This window comes from Quercus lobata, chromosome 5, assembly GCF_001633185.2.
Source record: "Quercus lobata isolate SW786 chromosome 5, ValleyOak3.0 Primary Assembly, whole genome shotgun sequence".
NCBI lineage: Eukaryota > Viridiplantae > Streptophyta > Magnoliopsida > Fagales > Fagaceae > Quercus > Quercus lobata.
This window is the reverse complement of record NC_044908.1, coordinates 1,383,332-1,404,003: the sequence shown is the minus strand read 5'-3', so window position 1 is coordinate 1,404,003 and position 20,672 is coordinate 1,383,332. Positions and strand designations below refer to the sequence as shown.

Below are 20,672 nucleotides of genomic sequence, written 5' to 3'. Positions count from 1 at the left end.
TTTAACTTTTGATTTTTCTTTTTCAAATGTTGCCAAAGAAACTAAATATGAGAAAAAATGACATATTCCAAATTAATTTTTTAACTTTTTTATGACAAGTATTCCAAATAAATATTTTTTCATATGAATTTTATAAAAAATAACCATATTTAAATTATTAATTAAAGGGAATGAATGCAATTATCCCATTAACATATGGAAAGTAATTAATACACTGACATAAATACAAAGTTTTTATTTTTTTTTTCTTTTTATACAAGATAGAAATTCTATTATAGCCTAATTTAAGTGTATATTTATTTGAAACTCTCTTCTAGAAACTTGAACACCTGCCATTACCCCCCACACCCCATAGGCTACAAACACTTATATTTGTAGGGTAACCACCGCACCAAGGGTCTGCAGTGGTCAAAAATACAAAGTTTTGATAAAGTAGAATGTTAAGTAAAGAAAACTTTTTTTTATTCTCAAGGAATATGCCACTTTACAAAAATTTACGTCATAATGACTAAGATTCATGTCAATTCCATTTAGCTTAATTGGGAAAAAAAAATGTTTTATCCTTGAATAAAAGATATGAGATTTAATCAACACCCACATCAAAGCATTCTCATCAAAGATTCTAAAAAATTTAGCATTTAGCATCTCAAAAACCAACTTTATAACATATAACACATCACTTTACAATATTCATTACATCAAAACTTTTATTTTTTTTAACACCTCATTTAAACATTCTTTCTTTATTATTTTTTTATTATTCCTCTCTATCTCTCTCCCTGTCTCTCTATTTCTCAACCCATCGCTGCCACTAGCAAACCCACCAAGCAAAACACACACACACACACAGAGCAAACACACCAAGCAAAAAACACACACACAGCAAACCCACATCCTAATCCACCATTGCCAATCAAACCACCAAGCAAAGCACACCACACAACGAAAATCCACGGCAACAACAGCAACCCCACCACGGTAACCCTCCACCACCGATCTATTGCTCAACCCACCACAGCAACCCTTCAACCCAGATTCAACCCACAGCATCAAACCCACCACGACAAACCTCCACAAAAGCAAACCCATCACGCCGATCTACTACACCTTAACCCACCACACCCCAGACCCACTACATTCTAAGCCCACCATCTAGCCGCCACCACCAATAGATTGGTGAAGACCCAGACTGAAACCCACAGTTCCATTAAAAACACCGCACCGTGACCCACGACCCATACCCGTCGAACCACATTCGCCGACCATCGGACCATCACCGCCACCACCCACGACCATCGAACCACGACCCACAACCCAAAATCAAAACCGCAGTTATCAAACCCACGATCCATGACCATCAAACCACAACCCACGACGGCCCATAATCACCAAATCACAACCATCGGTGGCCCACAATCACAAAATCAGAGTCATCGGTGGACCACAATTGTCAACCACGGGAGAAAGAAGAGATAAGAGAGAATAGAGAAGTGAGAAGAGAGGAAAGAGAAAGACAAATGAGAAAGAGCCGTTGGGGTGAATAAAAAACCTTTTTTTTTCCAATCCAACTATAGTGAGTTGTTATTGATAATAGCTCACTATAACTCAATGCTAAAAATTTTTAGATATAGCATGTTTGATATAGATGTGTTTTTATAATTTGAGGTGCTAAAAATGCTAAAAAAATAGCATTTAACATTTTTAGCACCTTTGATAAGAATGATCTCAGAAGCCAATTAATTTATATCATAACCTAGTAATAAAGAGCAATCATTACGTATTAGGCGCTATAAATTTGAAGTACTACTGTATCAATAAAAATAATAAATAAATAAAATAAGACTAAAATTCCTGCAAAAACCCACACACAAAAAAAATCCAAAGCTCCTTTTCACACATATAATAAGTATTATTTTCTTCAATAACTCACACATAAACAGGGACGGAGCTAGGACTTAGAGTTAAAGGGGGTAGAAGTATAAACAAAAAAAAAAAAAAAAATTGAAACTCCAAATAAACATTCATTTAATAAACCATCAACAAAGAAAAATACACAAAATTATTGTTTTTTAAGATATTACAATGCAGTTATTTATGAAAATGGAACTCGCCGTCTTTTTAAATCTTCGAAATCATCTATGATTGAATCCGTACTAATTGTCGCAACAATGTCCCTTTCAATGAATATCATAGTGTCTGACAAAAACTCATCTTCCATTTTGTTGCAAAGGTCAGTTTTGATGACATTCATAGCTGAAAATGCTCGCTCTGTAGTTGCAGTAGAAACGGAAAGAGTAAGCACAAGCTTGACCACTCTATAAATAAGCGGATAGTATTCTGATTTTTTAGTTCTCACCATCCATTGGCACAATTCAGAAATATTTTTCAAATTCTTGAACCCTGAATGCTAAACTACATCATACTTATAAAGATCAAGTTCCTTTTTCAAATCATTCTTTTCATCATCTGTGAAGTCTATTGGATAAAAATTATCTACCAATGAACAAATATCATTGACTCAAAAAGATTCATGACAATGAATAACATCATAGCGTCTGACAAAAACTCATCTTCCATTTTGTTGCAAAGGTCAGTTTTGATGACATTCATAGCTGAAAATGCTCGCTCTGTAGTTGCAGTAGAAACAGGAAGAGTAAGTACAAGCTTGACCACTCTATAAATAAGCGGATAGTATTCTGATTTTTTAGTTCTCACCATCCATTGGCACAATTCAGAAATATTTTTCAAATTCTTGAACCCTGAATGCTAAACTACATCATACTTATAAAGATCAAGTTCCTTTTTCAAATCATTCTTTTCATCATCTGTGAAGTCTATTGGATAAAAATTATCTACCAATGAACAAATATCATTGACTCAAAATGATTCATATGCCTCTCAAGGGTCTAGAAGCGTAAGTAACTCCATGACATACTCACTAAACCGATGATTTAGTTCCTGTAATTAAGAATCTATTCCTGTATTAAAAATATCTACTTTATAATAATGCTCATTTCTAAAGTCCTCTTGTTGATGACGAGATTGACCAAATCTTGCAACATAACAAGCATTCATATCAGGGACATCTAAACCATGTTCCTTACAAAATGATATCACAGTAGCTAGTAAGTCATCCCATTTCTCATCTCTAAATTGTTGAATAAGTTTTTTAGTGGATGAAACTAAATGCGTAGCATTTAAAATGTCTTGCGATTGGTTTTGCAAAGCTTAACAAAGTTTATTGTGATCCCCATAGTTTCATTAACAAAATGCAAGATGAAGACAAATTCAAATGAAATTAATACCTCATAAGCGGACTTTGCTTCTACTTTTTGTGAAGAATTTCCTTCATCTATAATATTCAGTAGAACTTCACATGTTGGACTAAACAACTTTATCAAGTTAGAAACTGATTTATAATGCGAACCCCAACGAGTATCTCCAGGTCGCTGTAAAGTGACCATTTGATTAAGTCCTTTCCCAATCTCAAGCTCTTCAATATCAATCAAATATGCAATGTTAGAAGCTCTAGCAATTTTTAATTGCTCAATATGTTTGCATGAAGCACGAATATTATTGATAACCAAAATCAATTTAGTGAAAAATCTATTAAGAGGGACAACTGCTTTTAATGCTCCTACTAATGCCAATTGTAAGCGATGTGCAAAACAATGAATGTAGTAAGCATATGGACAATCATTCAAAATCAAAGCTTGTAATCCATTCCACTCACCCTGCATGTTGCTTGCACCATCATATCCTTGCCCCTAAATGTTTTGGATATCTAACCAATAATTAGAGAACAAATAATATATCTCCTTTTTAAGGGTTACTGCTGCAGTGTCAATAACATGAACAATCCCAAAAAATCGTTCTCGCATAAAGCCATTTGTATCAACATATCTTAAAACCACAGCCATTTGCTCTTTCATGGACTCATCACGAGCTTTATCAACCAATATGCAAAACTTTGCATCACCAATTTCTTCCCTAATTACCTTCTTCACTTTAGTTGAAATAACATGTAAAATTTCTTTTTGAATCTGAAGTGATGTGTAGGTGACATTTTTTGGAGCTTTTACCATTATTTCAACAATATTATTATTATAGCCCACCATCAAATCCAATGTCGTAAGAAAGTTTCCTCGATTGGTTGAAGTAGAGCTTTCATCTTGACCTCTAAAAGCAATAGCTTGCAAGGAAAGATGTCGAACAACATCAATTGAAGCCTTCAATCATATTCGATTATTTGCAATTTGTTCTAAAGTGAAATTGCTCACTACCCTGTCTATGTGTTGAGACTGGTTCATCAAATCTAGACACGCTTTATGGGCAATTCTATGAGCGGAGTTAAGATCTTTCCCCATATGAAGAATAAAAGAACAACTTTCACCATTTTTAACTTTCTTCCAACTCTTAAATCCGTTAACTGTGAATGCATTTTGTCCGTCATGCCCAGTTGGCTTATGAAAGAGGAAACATGGTAGACAAAAAGCGGCATCTTTTTTAGGAGAATATTCAAACCATGGCTTAAAGCGATCATCTTCATACCAAGAACCTTGAAAGCTTCGACCCTTCTCAGATTTAAAATTTTTTTTAAAACAAGGCTAGTATGGACCCAACTTAATGTAACATCATCGAATCTCATCTTGTTGATCAACATGATAAGTATATATTTGTCTACGCAATCCAGAATCAAGTTCTAATTGCAACGAACTCATATCAACCTTTTGAAATTTTGTTTGAGAATTTTGCTCAATAGGGACATCAAGATTTTCCTCAACAGGTTCATCAAGATTTTCCTCAATTGGGACGTCGAGATTTTCCTCAACATTAGTGGTTGGCAATGTTGCACCACTAGTATTAGCTTCTAAATCATTTGAAACTTTTCTTTTGAAAAAATCAAATATGGTAGTTGACTTTTTCATAATCTACAAATAAATATAATTTGAAATTATTATGTTATTATACGGTTAGTAATCTACAATCATTACACACAATAGACAAATACTATGCACACAAACATTCAACAATTAACCAATAAATTTTAAAGTTACAAATAATCTCTTTAATTATTTATCCAACTTTAATGTTTTAAAAGACATTAACTAAAAAACAAAAACACTAAAGACAAAACTACAAAAAAAAAATATCTCAAAACACAGGCTATTCACTATTGCTAAAGACAAAACTACAACAACCAAAAAAAAAAAAAATTACAAAATATCAATGGCTTGTTGACTGTTGCGTGTTTAGTTGTGTTTGTCACATCAGATGCAACTTTTTCAATTATAAAAGAATGCTAAAGACAAAGATGAAAGACGGATCTTGGTTCAGTTTTTATTTACCTTTCTTTTAACTCTTTCTATAATATGTCTTTGAGTCTCAGGTCTCTCCGTCCCAGCCCCCAGGCTCCCAGGCCCCGATCGCTCAGCATCCCTATCCCTAGCTAGCTGACTACCTTTGCTTCTGCCGCTGCCGATTTCCTCTTCTCTGTGTTCAGCTGTAAGTTAGGTTTTCCCTTCTTTTTTTTCTTTTTTTTGGAATGGTTTAGAAATCCCCTTCTTTTTTCCCTTTTATCACATGTGTGAGGTAAGCTGGGTGTTTCCTACTCCTAGGCTAGGTAGATATCTAATTAGAATCGGCTCTGATTTTTTTTTTTTTTTTTGGTGTTGTTTGGGCTTAATTTTTATTGGTGGGCTAATATTTTTTTTATAGCATTTAAAAATATCAATAATATTGTTAAGAGGGGCAAAGTGCAATTTTATTGAAACAAATTGCTAAAAATAATATATTATATATATACTAAATTTTTTTTTTAAAATCTGGGGGGGGGTGGGGGGTGGGGGGCACTGCCCTTCCAGGTCCAAGAATAGCTCCGTCCTTGCACATAAAAGTATGGTTGCAAGCACAAATCCATTAATTATGAATTCTACCACTCATAAATAAAATATACTTTTGATACTCCTTTTATCTGATCAAAGCATATAAAATACCAATTTATTTTCTATATATTATCCCCAAAATGTAATCTTGGGTTATAATATATTGGTATAACATTCAGAGTATGATGAGATATAGCACAAAAAAAGTGGCACTCTATAAACGCATAAACTTTATCACACTCCTAATAGGTATTCCTAGTAGGTATTTACAGGGATTGATAAACATATTAAGAGGCTAGTTTACCGTAATGAAATCATTTGCCTCTTATTTCATGGAATCGAGCAAAAAGCAATCTGATTCTTTAGCTCCAACCGTGCCTACTGAATGAATGAACACCCCTAAATTTCACTGCATTCTCCAACATGGTGATCATGTTGAATGCTTGTACGAGAGTTTCTCTAGTAGGCCCCTTGAGAGCTTCCTTGAAAGAAAGGTCCTTTGGATGAATATATGTGAAGAATAGTGGCACCATGAGCTATGTTTGTTTCTGTATTAAACAATACCTTTAAAGAACTTAAAAAGTCAAAACACCAAACAATTTTTGAATCAAACACTAAAAATTAGAGTAAAAAAAAAAAGAGAACCAAAATCTAACAGAAATAAAAGGAGAGAGAAACAAAGCCTTTTAATGAGAGTGTGACTGTGTGAGAGTGCACAAGATGAAATTCAAAAATATCTAACAGTCAGTGCCAAATTGCAAACTGTTTTTTAAACTGGGTTTTTCTTTTCTCTTTTTTCAATATTTAAGTTGTATTTTATTTCAAATGCAAATGTAATTATTTTTAATTTTTTCCCTCAGTGAAATTTTCAAGTTGCACTTGTTGTCCTAAAATTTACCCATTTGGCATGTGTTGTTTTAATTATCATTTGTTACTTTTTTTTTCTTACTAACAATAATATTTTCTCAAATTCCAAAACTACATTATATTCATTCATATCATTAATATCACAAGTGTGTATGGTCATATATTAGATGATATCCTGTTCCGGTCCAGGAACTCAACTTTGATAAAACGTCCTTCTAGGTTCAGATTCATAATCTGCCCTTCTCCTTGATAACGGTGAAGGCCGCGGTTAGTCTTGGGGAAACTTTGGGAATCGTTGCAAAACCAAAGGATGTAGCTGAGATGAAAGGTGGAAACTTCAAGAGGGTTTGAGTTGCAGTGGATGTTACAAAACCGCTATGCAGGGGTAGAATGATTACATGGGATCAAGGAAGAGAAGGATGGGTTTCGTTTATGTACGAACGTTTGCCAAATATATGCTACTGGTGCGACCACCTTTCGCATGATGACAAAGAGTGTGTCGTGTGGCTCAGTAGCAGAGGTGAACTATCGGGTGAGGAGCAATAGTACGGTTCATGGCTCAGAGCTTCTCAGTTTAATCCAATAAGAAAAACCATAGGACAATGGAATGTCACTCAAGTCAACACTCAATCACTCTAGCTGTCTCTAATCTGGCTGGGGTTGTTAACTCAGATGCCGCTGAAGCGCATACTGGAGATCCTATGAAGCCGATGTCAATGGAGGTGGTGAGTAACGGCGGTGCTCAGATGGATGACGAACACGTGCTTGGAACTGACACAACTAGCCCACAAAAACAAATCCCAAATTTTGAGGTGATGATAAGGGATATTGATGAGGCAATCAATACGAAGCCTGATTTTTTGAATTCAAAAGTACATAATTTGGACTCATCATTGGCTATGATTGGTAAGGATTTGCATTTCGGGAATAACGGAGGTATAACCGAAGATTTGGGATCTCACACATAGAAATTGAAAAAGGTGGAAGATAAGTTGACTACCCGAATATCTAAACTACCCTTCATGGAAGTCAAATTTGAAATAGGCTGGGTTGATAACCCTGTGGAAGGAAAAGCAAATAAAGGCGGGCCTAAAAGAAGTAATGGGAAGGGCAAAAATAATATTAAACCTCTAAATGGGCCGGCAAAAAGGAATGGGAAGACTAAAGAGGAGACTAAGAAAAGCACAAAACGGGGAAGTTGGACTAGGCTTTATACGGGACCAAAAAATCAAGATGGGATGGAGTTTATAGAATTAGAGAGTGACCCAAAGAGAAAATGTGACGCTATGAAAACAAATCTCTCTAAGGACACGAATATGGGAAAGAAGCAGAGGTTGGATGAGGAAACTAGAAGCCTAAGTATTCTTATGGCAACACACCTAGGATCGGCGGAGGTTACTGAGTAGCCCTGCCAGGTCCAATAAGTCTTATAAGTTGGAATTGTCGAGGGCTTGGGAACTTCGGGTCAGTTAAAACCTTGGAAAAGGTGGTTAATAAAGAAGAGCCCATTATTGTCTTCCTTATGGAGACGAAGTCGAATAGAGATTGGATGAACAAAGTCAAGGATAAATTTAATATGAAACAAGGACTAATAGTACCAAGTGAAGGGAAAAGTGGTGGGCTAGCTTCACTTTGGAAGGAAGGGATAAAAGTGGAGGTTCAGATGTACTCCCAGTTTCATGTTGATGCATTAGTGGATGGTGGAGCAAGCATAGGGTGGTGGCATTTTTTGGGCTTCTCTGGCAATCCAGATACAACAAAAAGGCCTAAGTCATGGGAAAAACTTAGACACTTGAAAGGAACCTCAACCCTACCATGGCTCACAATTGGTGATTTTAATGAAATAACAGGTGTTTCGGAGAAGGGGGGGCAGGGCTAGACCGAGACAGCAAATGAAGAACTTTATTGAAACCATTAACTACTTTGGTCTGTGGGATTTGGGTTTCATTGGCCTAAAATTTATGTGGATATATTAGCGAGTGGATGGTTTGTAGATTAAGGAGTTGTTGGACAGAGCCATGGCAACCCCGGGGTGGATAAACATCTTACTTGAGGCCAAACTTTTTAATCTTACTTCCTTGATTTCAGACCACTCGTCTCTAGCCCTTCGAATGGTGCAGAAATGGAGGAATAAGAAGGCCAAGAAAACTTTCAAATTTGAATCAATGTGGCTGAAAGGTTAAAGGTGTGAAGAGGTGGTATAGAAGGCATGGAAGGAAGGAAAGTTAACAAGCATAGGGAGTATGTTAGAGAGTTGCTTAGAAAAGTGTCGAACCAGATTGGAAGCATGGAACAAAATGGAGTTTGGGCACGTGGGAAGGAAGGTAGCTGAGTTGCAAAAATGGCTTGAATGGATTAAACTCCAACCTCCATCTCTTGAGATCAACCAAGAGCTGAAGAGCACCCGAGTTGAACTAAATTGCTAGTTATAAAAAGAGGATGATATATGGCGGCAACGTTCAAGGCTCAATTGGTTCCAATCAGAGGATAGAAACATAAGTTTTTTTCATGTGAAAGCTTCTGCCAGGCATAAGAAGAATTTCATAGAGGGTATCCTAGATACAAATGAGGTATGGTATGAGGATGATGAAAAGGTCGAGAAAGTGGTAGTGGAATACAATAAGGACTTGTTCACTACGAGTCAACCAACTGATTTCTCAAATATGATCCAAACAAACCAGCCAAAGGTGACTACTTCATTGAACCAGTTGCTTACTAGAGACTTCATTGCAGCAAAGGTCAACGTGGCTTTAAAGCAAATGTACCCATTAAAGGCGCTAGGTTCAGATGGCATGCCTCCTCTATTCTTCAAGCAATTTTAGGCAATAAGTAGTGAGGTGGTCGCAGCAACGATATTAGATTTTCTTAACCATGGTGTTTGTCCTCCTAATTTCAATAAAACTCACATTGTTTTAATCCCAAAAGTCAAGACACCAAAGAAGGTAACTGATTATAGGCCTATTAGTTTGTCCAATGTGGTGTATAAAATTGCATCAAAAACCATAGCAAATAGGTTAAAGAGAATTCTACCTTCCATTATTAGTGATACCTAAAGTGCTTTTGTGCATGGTAGGTTAATTACTGATAATGTACTTGTAGCTTTCGAGACTATGCACCACATTAGCCAGAAAAAAGGGGGAAAGGTTGGGGAGATGGCTCTGAAGTTTAACTTGAGTAAGACATATGATAGGGTGGAGTGGTTTTATCTGGATAAAATTATGGAAAAACTGGGCTTTGATGTAAAGTGGAGGAATCTTATTATGTAGTGTGTCAGAACTATCACGTATTCTATAAAGATTAATGGAGTTCCTAGGGGTAATATTGTCCGATCTAGGGAGATCTGCTAAGGAGACCCTTTATCACCTTTTCTTTTTATCTTATGTGCAGAAGGACTCTCATCACTGATAAAATCCACAACGACGAATGGTGTAATGGAGGGAATTGCTATTTGTCATGGTGGCCCAAAATTATCACATCTCTTTTTTGCAGATGATAACTTCATCTTTTGCAAGGCTTCTTTGGTAGATTGTGATGCCCTTCAAGGAATCTTGAAAGTGTATGAGCAAGCATTAGGCCAGCAATTAAATCGGGCCAAGACATCATTATTTTTCAATAGCAACACACCAAATGCAATCCAAGAGGAGATAAAACAAAGATTTGGAGCTCAAATTACAAAGCAAAATGAGAAATATCTGGGATTGCCTTCCTTGGTGGGGAGGAAAAAAAGGAATACTTTCAATGAGATTAAAGAGAAGCTTCGTAAAAAGTTGGCGTGTTGGAAGGAAAAAATGATGTCTAAAGTTGATAAAGAGGTGCTCATCAAGGCGGTGGCCCAAGCTATACCAACATACAACATAAGTTGCTTCAAATTTCCAGATGCACTATGTGATAAGTTGACAAGCATGATAAGGAATTTTTGGTGGGGACAAAAGGAAGAGGACAAGAACTCGTCCTTTTATTGGTGTAGTATCATGTCTACCCAAAATTTGGTTATAGAGGGTGTGCAATGGAGAGTTGGTAATGGAACCAATATCTGTATTTGAGGAGATAAATGGCTACCCTCATCCTCCACATACAAATTCGCTTCACCCAGACAGTTTTTGCACCAAGACACAAGGGTAAGTGAGTTGATTGATCAAGCCATGGCAAGCTGGAAGATAAATGTCCTTGATGCCTTGTTCTTTCCCTACGAAGTCGATGTGATAAAAGGAATCCCGATAAGCTCTCGCCTTCCTACAGATAAGCTGATATGGGCAGAAGCACCTAATAGTAAGTTTAGCGTTAAGAGTACCTATGGAGTAGCAATGCGACTCTCCAAATCTATCGACCAAGGTGTAAGCTCAGATCAAAGTCATTTGCATCTGTTCTAGAAGAGGATATGGGACCTACCACTGCCACACAAAGTTCGTCACTTCGCATGGCGAGCATGCAGAGACATCCTCCCTACAAAGGTCAATCTCATGCGTCGGAATGCGGTAAAAGACTAGTTTTGTGATGAGTGCAAGGTGGAGGCCGAGACAACTGGTCATCTGTTTTGGACGTGCCCAAGAGCTAGAGAGGTATGGTCTTGTTCGAAAATAGTGGTGCCATCGTGTCATGCAAGAGTGCAATCCTTCCAAGACATGTTGTGGGATATGGTGGTTGGGGAATGAATTGACATGGATGTGGTAGCCAAGTTAGTCTACATTGCATAGGCCATATGGCATAATCAGAATGAAGTCTGAAATGGTGGGAAGCGAAGGAATGGCAAGGAGTTAGTTAGCTGGGCTTCTCAATACATGGAGGAGTATAAGGCAACTAATAAGAGTATGGCTAGCACAGCAACGCAGGTTGAAGGTAGAGGTACATGGGCTCCACCTCCAGAAAATGTTTTCAAAGTTAATGTCGATGGGGCTATTTTTACAGGTCAAAAAGCAACGGGTGTTGGAATGATTATCAGAGATGACAAGGGTAGGCTTGAGGCTGCAATGAGCAAGAAGATAAATGCTCCATTGGGTGCTGTAGAGGCAGGGGCTATGGCTTATGAAACAGGTTTGATGTTTGCAAAGGATATAGGCATTCAAGACTTTATCATTGAAGGAGACTCACTTGTTATCCATCATGCCTTATGTGAAGCATCCACCCCGCCCTCCTCTGTGGCTGCTGTAGTACAAGGAATGAAGGAAATATGTAGGGAATTCTGTGGGGTTGAGTTTTCTCATGTTAGGAGACAGGGCAATAAACCTGCCCACCTCCTAATTAAACATGCTTTTGGCATTGTTGACTTCATTGCTTGGATTGAAGAAAATCCTTACTTTCTTGAGCAAGCTCTTATCTATGATGTAACAAGTTCATCTACCTTTTAATAAAAGTTCAGTCTTCATATCAAAAAAAAAAAAAAAAGTCTCCATACCTATGGGCCTAGGAAAAGTCGCATCTTAATGCCTAATTTACCATCTTATTCCAATTAAATCACAAAAATAATAAGCTCTCTTTAGGGCCAAATCATTAGCTTTATGAATTAATTGCCACTTAGATGTCTTTATTCTTAATGAAGTACTACAAAAATAGCTTTATGTGATTATCATCATGTCCTAAGATGCTATGGCCAATCCTAAGTTATTTCGATACTCACTACTTCAAATGGCATCATACGATGAATTAAGCCTCACATTCATCATTAAATGCACCCAAACAAACCATATATAAAATGATATATATAACAGAACAAGATAAGTTCAAGGAAACATAACAGAGTCAAACATATATAATTTACTTATATGATTTAATGATCAAATTTACATAAAATAACAGTAAATGTTAAAGAAACAGTACAAGATTTGGCCGAAAAACGTTCCATTTGCCTACAGTATAGCATGATTATGATGTATAGATATACGATAACATATTATAAATGGCAAAACGAGTAAAATTGAAGAAACTGTATAAGAAGAATCAATTTAGTTTGAGGCATGAATAGTGACTTATGCGCCTAACATAAGAGAAGTGAGCCTTATAGGACAAAATAGCCAATTATATTTTATAAACCACACTTTGTCACTGGTGTAATTGCACGGGTCCCATTAAAGAATTTTACAAAATTCTCTTCACATCTTATCTCATCCTAAAATCTGGAAAGGTGAGAAAATATGAACAAATGGCTTATATGGGTCCCTATCAAGCATGAGCTAGCGAGTTATCTCTTTTTCTTTTTAGATACGTGAACGTAACTGCCAAGTTGCCAACCCAATCAATTTGTTGACAATATCTAGCAATTACAAACTAGATTGAAACCCAGACTCTTAAGACAAACGAATCAAAACTTTTGTCAAATGCAAATGCAAACGCAAATACAAATGTAATTGCAAAAAAAAAGGCAGAAATTCTATGCAAAAACATAAAAACTCGTTGATTACAACTTGATAGACCCACTGCAAAGTTCTCTTCATAAATTAAGAAAAATAATGTAATCCTAGATACATTCCAAAGGAAGAAAATAAAACATACCTTCAGTCATGGTTCAAATGATTTATAAATTGAGAAAAACCCAATGTAAAGCAAAGAATTAAAAGAGATTCTTCTAGTCTATGACCTCCAGACTAGTGACTCTTTCAATTTAACGTTGGTTATCTATTTATACTCCACTCATCAAAAAGTATGTCTATTTGTCAAAAGACTTCTATATTACCAAACAACGTTATAAGTATTTGTTCACAAAAAGACTTCTAATAGGATAAATATTTATCTATCAATCTTATTATCAAATAAATAGTAAATTCAGATAAATGATAATTAAAAATTAAATAAAATGTATGGAGATAATTTTACATTACAGCCCTATTTGATGATGTCCTGCCTAACTGTGCGTTTGAGATGGGATGGAGTAGTAGTGTTTTTTCCGTTGAGGAAGTGAAAGATTTGGGGTTTTGATTGAGTAACAGTGGGTAGTACTAGATATTTAAAAAACGGTGGCTGATGAGCTTAACACAACGACATTATTGGAGGGGAAAATCAAATTGGCGGTGGACAGAAGCTTGGGGTAAATTTTTCGGGAAAAATGCTCACACCCCCTAAACTTTAAAGCAGTGGCCAAAACATTTCCTGAACTTTTATATTGGCCAATTTACTCTTTAAACATTCTACAACTACTAAATCAAAATGTCAGTTAGACTAGTTAGTCTAACATTAAAACGTTAACAGAAGTGGCATGTGAGACTCATGTGAAATTATAAAGCCACACGGTCCTAAGAATCTAAAACACAATAGAAAGAAGAGAGAAGAAAGACAGACAGACCTGGGTCTAACCGGCAGAGAGTAGAGAGAGAGGCGATAGAACCATGTGATATAAGAAAAAAAAGCTTGTTTTGATTCCCTTTTGAAAATTTTTTGGTTGATGTTCGGATCGATCACAAAAACCCAACTCATCTTAGCGACCCATCAAAAACATCTCTTTTTAATCTTTTCTCTTGATTCACTTTTGGCTTTTGCTACTTTAGTTATTTGATATTAGGGAATAGATTACCAAGTTATATAACAATGGGAATCGATCTCATTTTTTGGCATCATATTAACTATTGTAATGAATAAAATAATGGGTTGATGCTTGATGGACAAATATGTGTTGGTATAGGAGATAAATTTTTGGGAAAGTATGAAGGAAAATGGAACCTATCAAAAGACACAGTTGCCTTTTAGATTTTGACACTGAGAAAACATAAAAAATAAAAATGTGACACGGATCAACAAAACGAGTCAGCTTGTTCTGAACCCACCAAGGCACCTTCAGGATACAAACGGCGAGACGATGGCGGGATAAAGAACTAGGCGCCAACACGCCGTGCCGCAGTGGCTCTAGTTCTACTGCCTCTTTCTCTCTCTCTCCTCTCTACCAGTCTGTTCATCTTTTTTCTTTCTATCACGTTCAAATTTTTGGGACTGTTCTATTTTTTTTCTCAAAAATAAATAAAAAATAAAATTTGGAATTGTGTTTGTGTTTGTGTTTTTATTTTTTTTTATTTTGGAGTTCACGTAAGTGTCACGTGCCACTTCCGTTAGTCACTCATGTGCCACTTCCGTTAGTGTTTTAATGTTAGATTAACTAATATATTGATTTTGCAGTTTTGGAATGTTTAAGGAGTAAATTGGTTAATATAAAAGTTGAGAGGGTGTTTTGGCAACTATTCTAAAGTTTAGGGGGGGTATGTGAGTATTTTTCCCAAATTTTTCTATCATTTTCACAAAAATCAATCACGTTTTTTGTTTTTTTTTTTTTACTCTCTTCTTTAAATTTAATTGTAATAAAATATTTTATTACATTTTATTTTGAAAAAATGATTTAATTGTAATTTAAAAGGATAATTTTTTTAATCAAATAATGATTTTTTATTATAAAAAGACACCATGTGTTATGCATGTATTAAGTTAGAGACTATATTTGCGACCAGTGATTCAATATATGTTTGTATCACATATCATTAGAATTAATATTATTTTGTCATGTAACTTAAGATAGTTAACTTACTTTAAGTAAAATATATTAAAATTTCAAATGGCTCACTTATTATTTGTATATTTTTTTTATAAAACTTTTAATAAAACTATGCATCGCACCTTCATAATACTAACGCTATTAAAAAAAAAAAAAATGACATTTATATGTTAACATTGTAATTACAATATAAAATTACATTATAGAGTTTACCACTTTTTGAAAATATGTATAATATTTGTAGTAAAAAAAGTTTAAAAATAATAATAAAATTATAGAAGTAAAGTGCAGAGACCAGAGAGAAGTAGGGTCTGAGATGAGTTCGATACCTTATCCATATCAGACGTGAAAGTCCTTATTTAACAAGCAAAGCGTACGACAAACAGAAAACGACCTTAGATCTCGACTCAATTTTTTTTTCCCTTATGCACCTCCCCTTACATTCTTCCTTGGCCATTTCAAACTCTGTCTTCGCGCGGTCGCCTTTTTTTGGGAGTCGTATTTTTTGCGTTCCTCTTTTCCGGTTTAGCATGCATCAAGTATGTGCAGAGGGAGAGACAAGGGGGAAGAGAAGCTGAAAGGGAGCAAGAGAGTGGGCAAGATGGGGAGAGAAACGATTGTCCTCTTGGACCACGATTTGAACAAGAATGGTGGAAACCGTCATCATCTTCATCGTCACAATCAGTCCTTTCATAATTCTTTCAGTGATAGCAAGCAGTAGCACTACTACTGACTTACTAGAAGTACGTGGTATTTTTGTAGTTCGTAACTATAATACTGTGAAACTTAGGTTGGGAGAGAGAAATTTTGTTTTCTAATTTGCTATTGTGTTTTTGTGTTGCCAAAAGGTCATGTCAAATAATAGGTCTAAAGTTGTTATCTAATTTTCTATCATGTTTTGGTTTTGCCAAAAAATTTATTATTGAAACAGTTGATTGGGGTGTGTCCAAAGTCCCAATAAATAATAGGTGAAAGGATACAATTTAAAAAATGGTATTGTTGGAGAGATAGCAACGTAGGGAGAATCTTATTAAGTAGCTCATAATATATTAGTTTATACCCAAACATATTATATTAACTATACACTATTGTTATTATTATTCAACGTAGGAATTTGCCAGTCACACGAATATATCTAACAGATATAATAGTAAAAAAGTAATGTTACAGTTATAAATTATTTTACATTATTTTCACAAGCTATTAATGTGACTAATTCTTAATAATTCTCATTTGGATCCACCACTACTAACCTTTTTCACTTACTAAAAATCATTTACCACATCAATAATTTATAAACAAAACCAACATTTAAGAATTATGAATTAATGTAAAAGCATTATATTGATCATTCCATAATAAAGAGCCATTGAGAATGATTATGTAAAAGTCATGTCTATTGGTTATGGCTTCAAATTAATGCAATAGTTAGGAATTTATATTCCGTAATAACAAAACATTAGTCTAATTGTGAACAGGAGCTTTTAGAGTAAAAGTATGATGGGCCACAACAAAATGGTCAAATTTGTATAGGGGATGGATGTAAAGAATCACAAATAGATTATTGGGCAATTTATTATGTATAATTAATGAATGTAACACGTTATACTTAATCGCTCCTTACCATTGAGTTGTTTGATGATGGTGACTTATGACAATACATCAATCTGACATAAAATGATAAATTGAATTTAGCTCAATTAGCACTTTATGAATTTTGCTCGATTAACACTTCATTCCATCCATTTGGTCCATATAGGTGCACTTCGGTCCATTCGATCTATTTTGGTCCATTCAGTCCATTTAATCTAAATTCGTCCACTTCGGTCCACCTCAGTTCATTTCAATCTCATTCAGTCCACCTAGGTTCATTTCAGTCAATTTAGGTCCATTTTGGTCCACTTTAGTTCATTCGGACCAATTCAGTCCATTCAGGCCACTCAATCTATTTTGGTTTACTTCAGTCCATTCAATGAAATTTAATCCACTTTTGTCCATTTTAGTCCAATTCGGTATGTTTCTGTCCAATTTGGTCCATTCGGTCCACTTCAATGAAAGCTAAAATGTTTTGCATCTAGTAATTCAATCTTTCTCCTATTCTATTTATTTCTTTTTTTGTCTATTCCTCTCCTGAAAATTAAACTCACTAAATGAATTCAACCATGAACCATCCTCACGTTTTTTCTTCCTCTTAGCAGCACGCTTTTCCATCTTAATTTCCAACTTTTTTTTTGGTAAACCATGGAAATTTCATTAAACTTAGGAATTAACATCTTTTCAACTTTATGATTTAACTCAAAGTTACTAATCTCTTCCCTTTCTTATCTAAAGCACAATTGGCTCTTACACCTTGTAATTTTTACAGCTTTCAAACTTCAATTTCATGAGCTAAGCCTGCAATGGTTGAGAAGAACATATGAACGAAACTGATTTGAACATCACCAACGTGATGAAATGTGGCATATGTGTTGGAGGTTAATCAAAGGTATTAAGGTTTCATTAGAGAAAGGTCAATCCATATAAATTCTTAATTCTAAAAAAGGTTATAACTTTATCTACATTATTTTTCTGACTAAACTGAAATGGCATTTGGTACGATATTGAATCTTGTGTATAGAGTAGTGGTCTAACTTGTCATAATCATAGAGGGTTTAGATTTACCTTTTAGATCAATTGGCACTTCATTGTATTTTTAACAAAGTCATCCAATATTTAAATTCTCATTCCTTATTGTTGTAACTATAAATAAATTTTTTTTAAAAAGGTTATAAGTTTTAAAAAAAAAATCAATAATGTGTCATAATCGTGAAAAGTATGTGTTTAACCAATTAAACTTATTACTTTTTGTGTCTTGTTTTTATTATAAGTGGTTGATTAATTAGTGCATAACCTAACTATCAAATGGGTGAAATGATATAATTTAGGGCAAATTACGTACAATTTACCCACTTATGGTTTTTCCGAAATTTAAGTTGCCTACCTAGAGTTTGAAATTTGACACTTTACCCACCTAAGTTTGACCGAAATTTAAGTTGCTTACATACCTATGGTTTGAAATCCCATAATATAAAGTCATTCATTGGATTATTTTTTATTTTATCTAATCTTGTATTTTTTTTATGTATTCTTTTTTTCTTTTTCTTTTTTTTTTGGAGAAGAGAGACATAGGAGCAAAATTACATATATATTTAGCTATGTTTTTAATAAATGTGGATTACAGAACTCTAACTAAATTAACCTCAGATAGATAAAGTGTGAAATTTCAAATCACAAGTTAAATTTTGGTCAAATCACAGACATATAAGTTGTAATTTGCCCTATTATTTAATATTTAGTTGATTTGATATAAATTTCGAAAGGTTATGTGTAAAGTACCTTCATTTAAAAAGTGACGCATGAAAGAACACATTTACTTGGTTGAATTGCAACTCGTGCCATAGAAATGAAAAATGATACGTTCCAGTGCTCAAAGTTAAATATGCAGCAAAATTTGAAAACGTAGAAAGTATATAAAAGCATTTCATTGTTCTTGCAATGAGCCATCTAAGAGTCATTGCTTTGGGCAAAATATGGTACCTCTTGAGGTAAGTAAAGTCATGTCTCTTTGTTATGGCATTTAAAATTCTACTATCGTTCTTTGGTATATTATAACCTATTAGGAAAATTAAGTCTAATTGTAAGGGTAAAATTTGCATGACAAGAACTTGTAGGAAGTGATGTTTGCGATGACTAGGTGAAAAAAAAAAAAAAAAATAGTTAATTGTGACATTATATTGATCAAAATTCTTATCCTAAAATATGTGAAAGTATAGCATGGTTCAAAATATGAGTGAATACTCGTTAAGGAATTGTTGTAGCCCGAAGTGAGCCCATCTTAAACATAGCAAGAAGTACTCACTTGTTTCTAGGACTAGGATGGAGACAGATTACTACATAGTTTTACTATCGAAGAAACAACATTACCAATTGCAGTGGTCTAACTTGTTATAAGTTTATATCCATAACTTTACTAGTACTTTAGTGTAATTTTAATAAAAATGTCCAAAATTCAAATTTCTTTATTCCAATTTTAAAACTCTCAAATTATTATTATTTTTTAAGAACAGATTATTAGTGTTTTATAGTAATTATCTTTGATGTCTCAAAATTATTTGAAAAGTGAAATTTCAAAATTTTAATTTATTAAGGTCCAATCATGAAAAAATGTGTTTAACCAATCAGAAGATGAATGGAAATTTATCATTTTACGTGTCTTTATTGTATTTTAACTGGTTGATTTGTACGTGACCTAATTATCAATAAGTGAGATATAAATTACTTTTCTATCGGTTTGATATTTCATATATGTACCCTTCGAAATCTTATGTGAAAAGTGTTTTCATTAAAAAAGAGTCACATGAAAGAACTCACTTGGTTGGTTGAGTAGCAACTCATGCCATAGAAATGCAAGAGGAAAATTTAAAATCTTGGAATGAATATGAAAGCATCTTATTGCTCTTTCCATAACAAAGGGGCCATCTAAGAGTTTTTGCTCTGGAAATAAATGATACCTCTTGAAGTAAGTAAAGTCATGTCTCTTTTTTGATGAACAAGTAAAGTCATGTCTCTTGGTTATGACTATAAAATTCTACTATAGTTCTTTGGTATTTTATTTTGCCTATTAGCATTTTTTTTTATAAGATAAAAATTCTATTCTAACTTAATTTAAGTGTATATACATATGAAAGCTCCCTTCTAGAAACTTGAATTCTAACCCTTACCCCCTCATACCCCACAAGCACTTATACTTATGAAGTGATTATCGCACTACGATAGTGCCTATTAGCTTATTAAAGTCTAATTGCAAAGGTAAAATTTTCATTGGCAATATATAACTAGTAAGGAATTTTTTTTTTTTTTTTTTTTTTTTAAGTATAACTAGTAAGGAAATTTTATAGACTTATCACACCAATCCTTTGCTATTAAATTTTCTTTTATTTTAATTTCTATCTTTGGATGTCAAAAAAAAAAAAAAATCTTTTATTTTTCTTCTCAATCAAACAAATAAAATTTTTATTAGTTTTCTATTCTTTCATTTTTCCATCCTTTCAACTAAACAAGCATGGTAAAAAACTAAATATAAATATATATAAATATATATATATATATATATTCACTTTTCTACCCTCCTAATATTTTTTATCTCACTTTTCTGTTCTTTCAACCAAATAAAGTCTAAAGGTCATTCTATTGTATTATAAATCCCCGAACACAGTTCCCACACCCCTCCTCTCCAATTTCTTCTACAAAAAAATAAGGGGAAAGGGTGTGACAAGTAGAAAGTGATGGTACTATAAAAACAGAAAGGAATTTCTTCTTACCACGCTGGAATGCTAACCAATTAGTTCATTCAATCCATGTTATAAAATTATATTCCCTGGTTTATTTGCCTTAATCTGAAAAAATTTCATGCT

The 20,672-nt window shown here is 34.2% G+C and overlaps 3 protein-coding genes across 3 annotated transcripts; 2 read left to right on the top strand and 1 right to left on the bottom strand.

Annotated features, from left to right (window-relative positions):
* Nucleotides 1–2,092: 2,092 nt before the first annotated feature.
* LOC115989013 lies at nt 2,093–4,085 on the bottom strand. Its single transcript, XM_031112656.1, has 4 exons — nt 3,834–4,085; nt 3,428–3,767; nt 2,424–2,493; nt 2,093–2,315 (listed from the first exon to the last, which is right to left on the bottom strand). The coding sequence occupies exons 1-4, from the start codon at nt 4,083–4,085 to the stop codon at nt 2,093–2,095; spliced, it is 885 nt and encodes a 294-aa protein (XP_030968516.1).
* A 6,098-nt stretch (nt 4,086–10,183) lies between these two features.
* Nucleotides 10,184–10,795, top strand: LOC115989003. The gene has a single exon (XM_031112645.1). It carries the CDS (start codon nt 10,184–10,186, stop codon nt 10,793–10,795), a length of 612 nt encoding a protein of 203 aa, XP_030968505.1.
* A 735-nt stretch (nt 10,796–11,530) lies between these two features.
* Nucleotides 11,531–12,097, top strand: LOC115989001. Its single transcript, XM_031112644.1, has one exon. The coding sequence runs from the start codon at nt 11,531–11,533 to the stop codon at nt 12,095–12,097; it is 567 nt and encodes a 188-aa protein (XP_030968504.1).
* Nucleotides 12,098–20,672: the final 8,575 nt, after the last annotated feature.

Coding starts and splice junctions, on each gene's coding strand:
- LOC115989013 (XM_031112656.1), bottom strand. CDS start 4,085: ATGGTAAAAGCTCCAAAAAATGTCACCTACACATCACTTCAGATTCAA. Junction 2,494..3,427: donor ACCTGGAGATACTCGTTGGG/GTTCGCATTATA, acceptor GTTCATTGGTAG/ATAATTTTTATCCAATAGAC. Junction 2,316..2,423: donor AAGGAACTTGATCTTTATAA/GTATGATGTAGT, acceptor GCTTATTTATAG/AGTGGTCAAGCTTGTGCTTA.
- LOC115989003 (XM_031112645.1), top strand. CDS start 10,184: ATGGAGGGAATTGCTATTTGTCATGGTGGCCCAAAATTATCACATCTC.
- LOC115989001 (XM_031112644.1), top strand. CDS start 11,531: ATGGAGGAGTATAAGGCAACTAATAAGAGTATGGCTAGCACAGCAACG.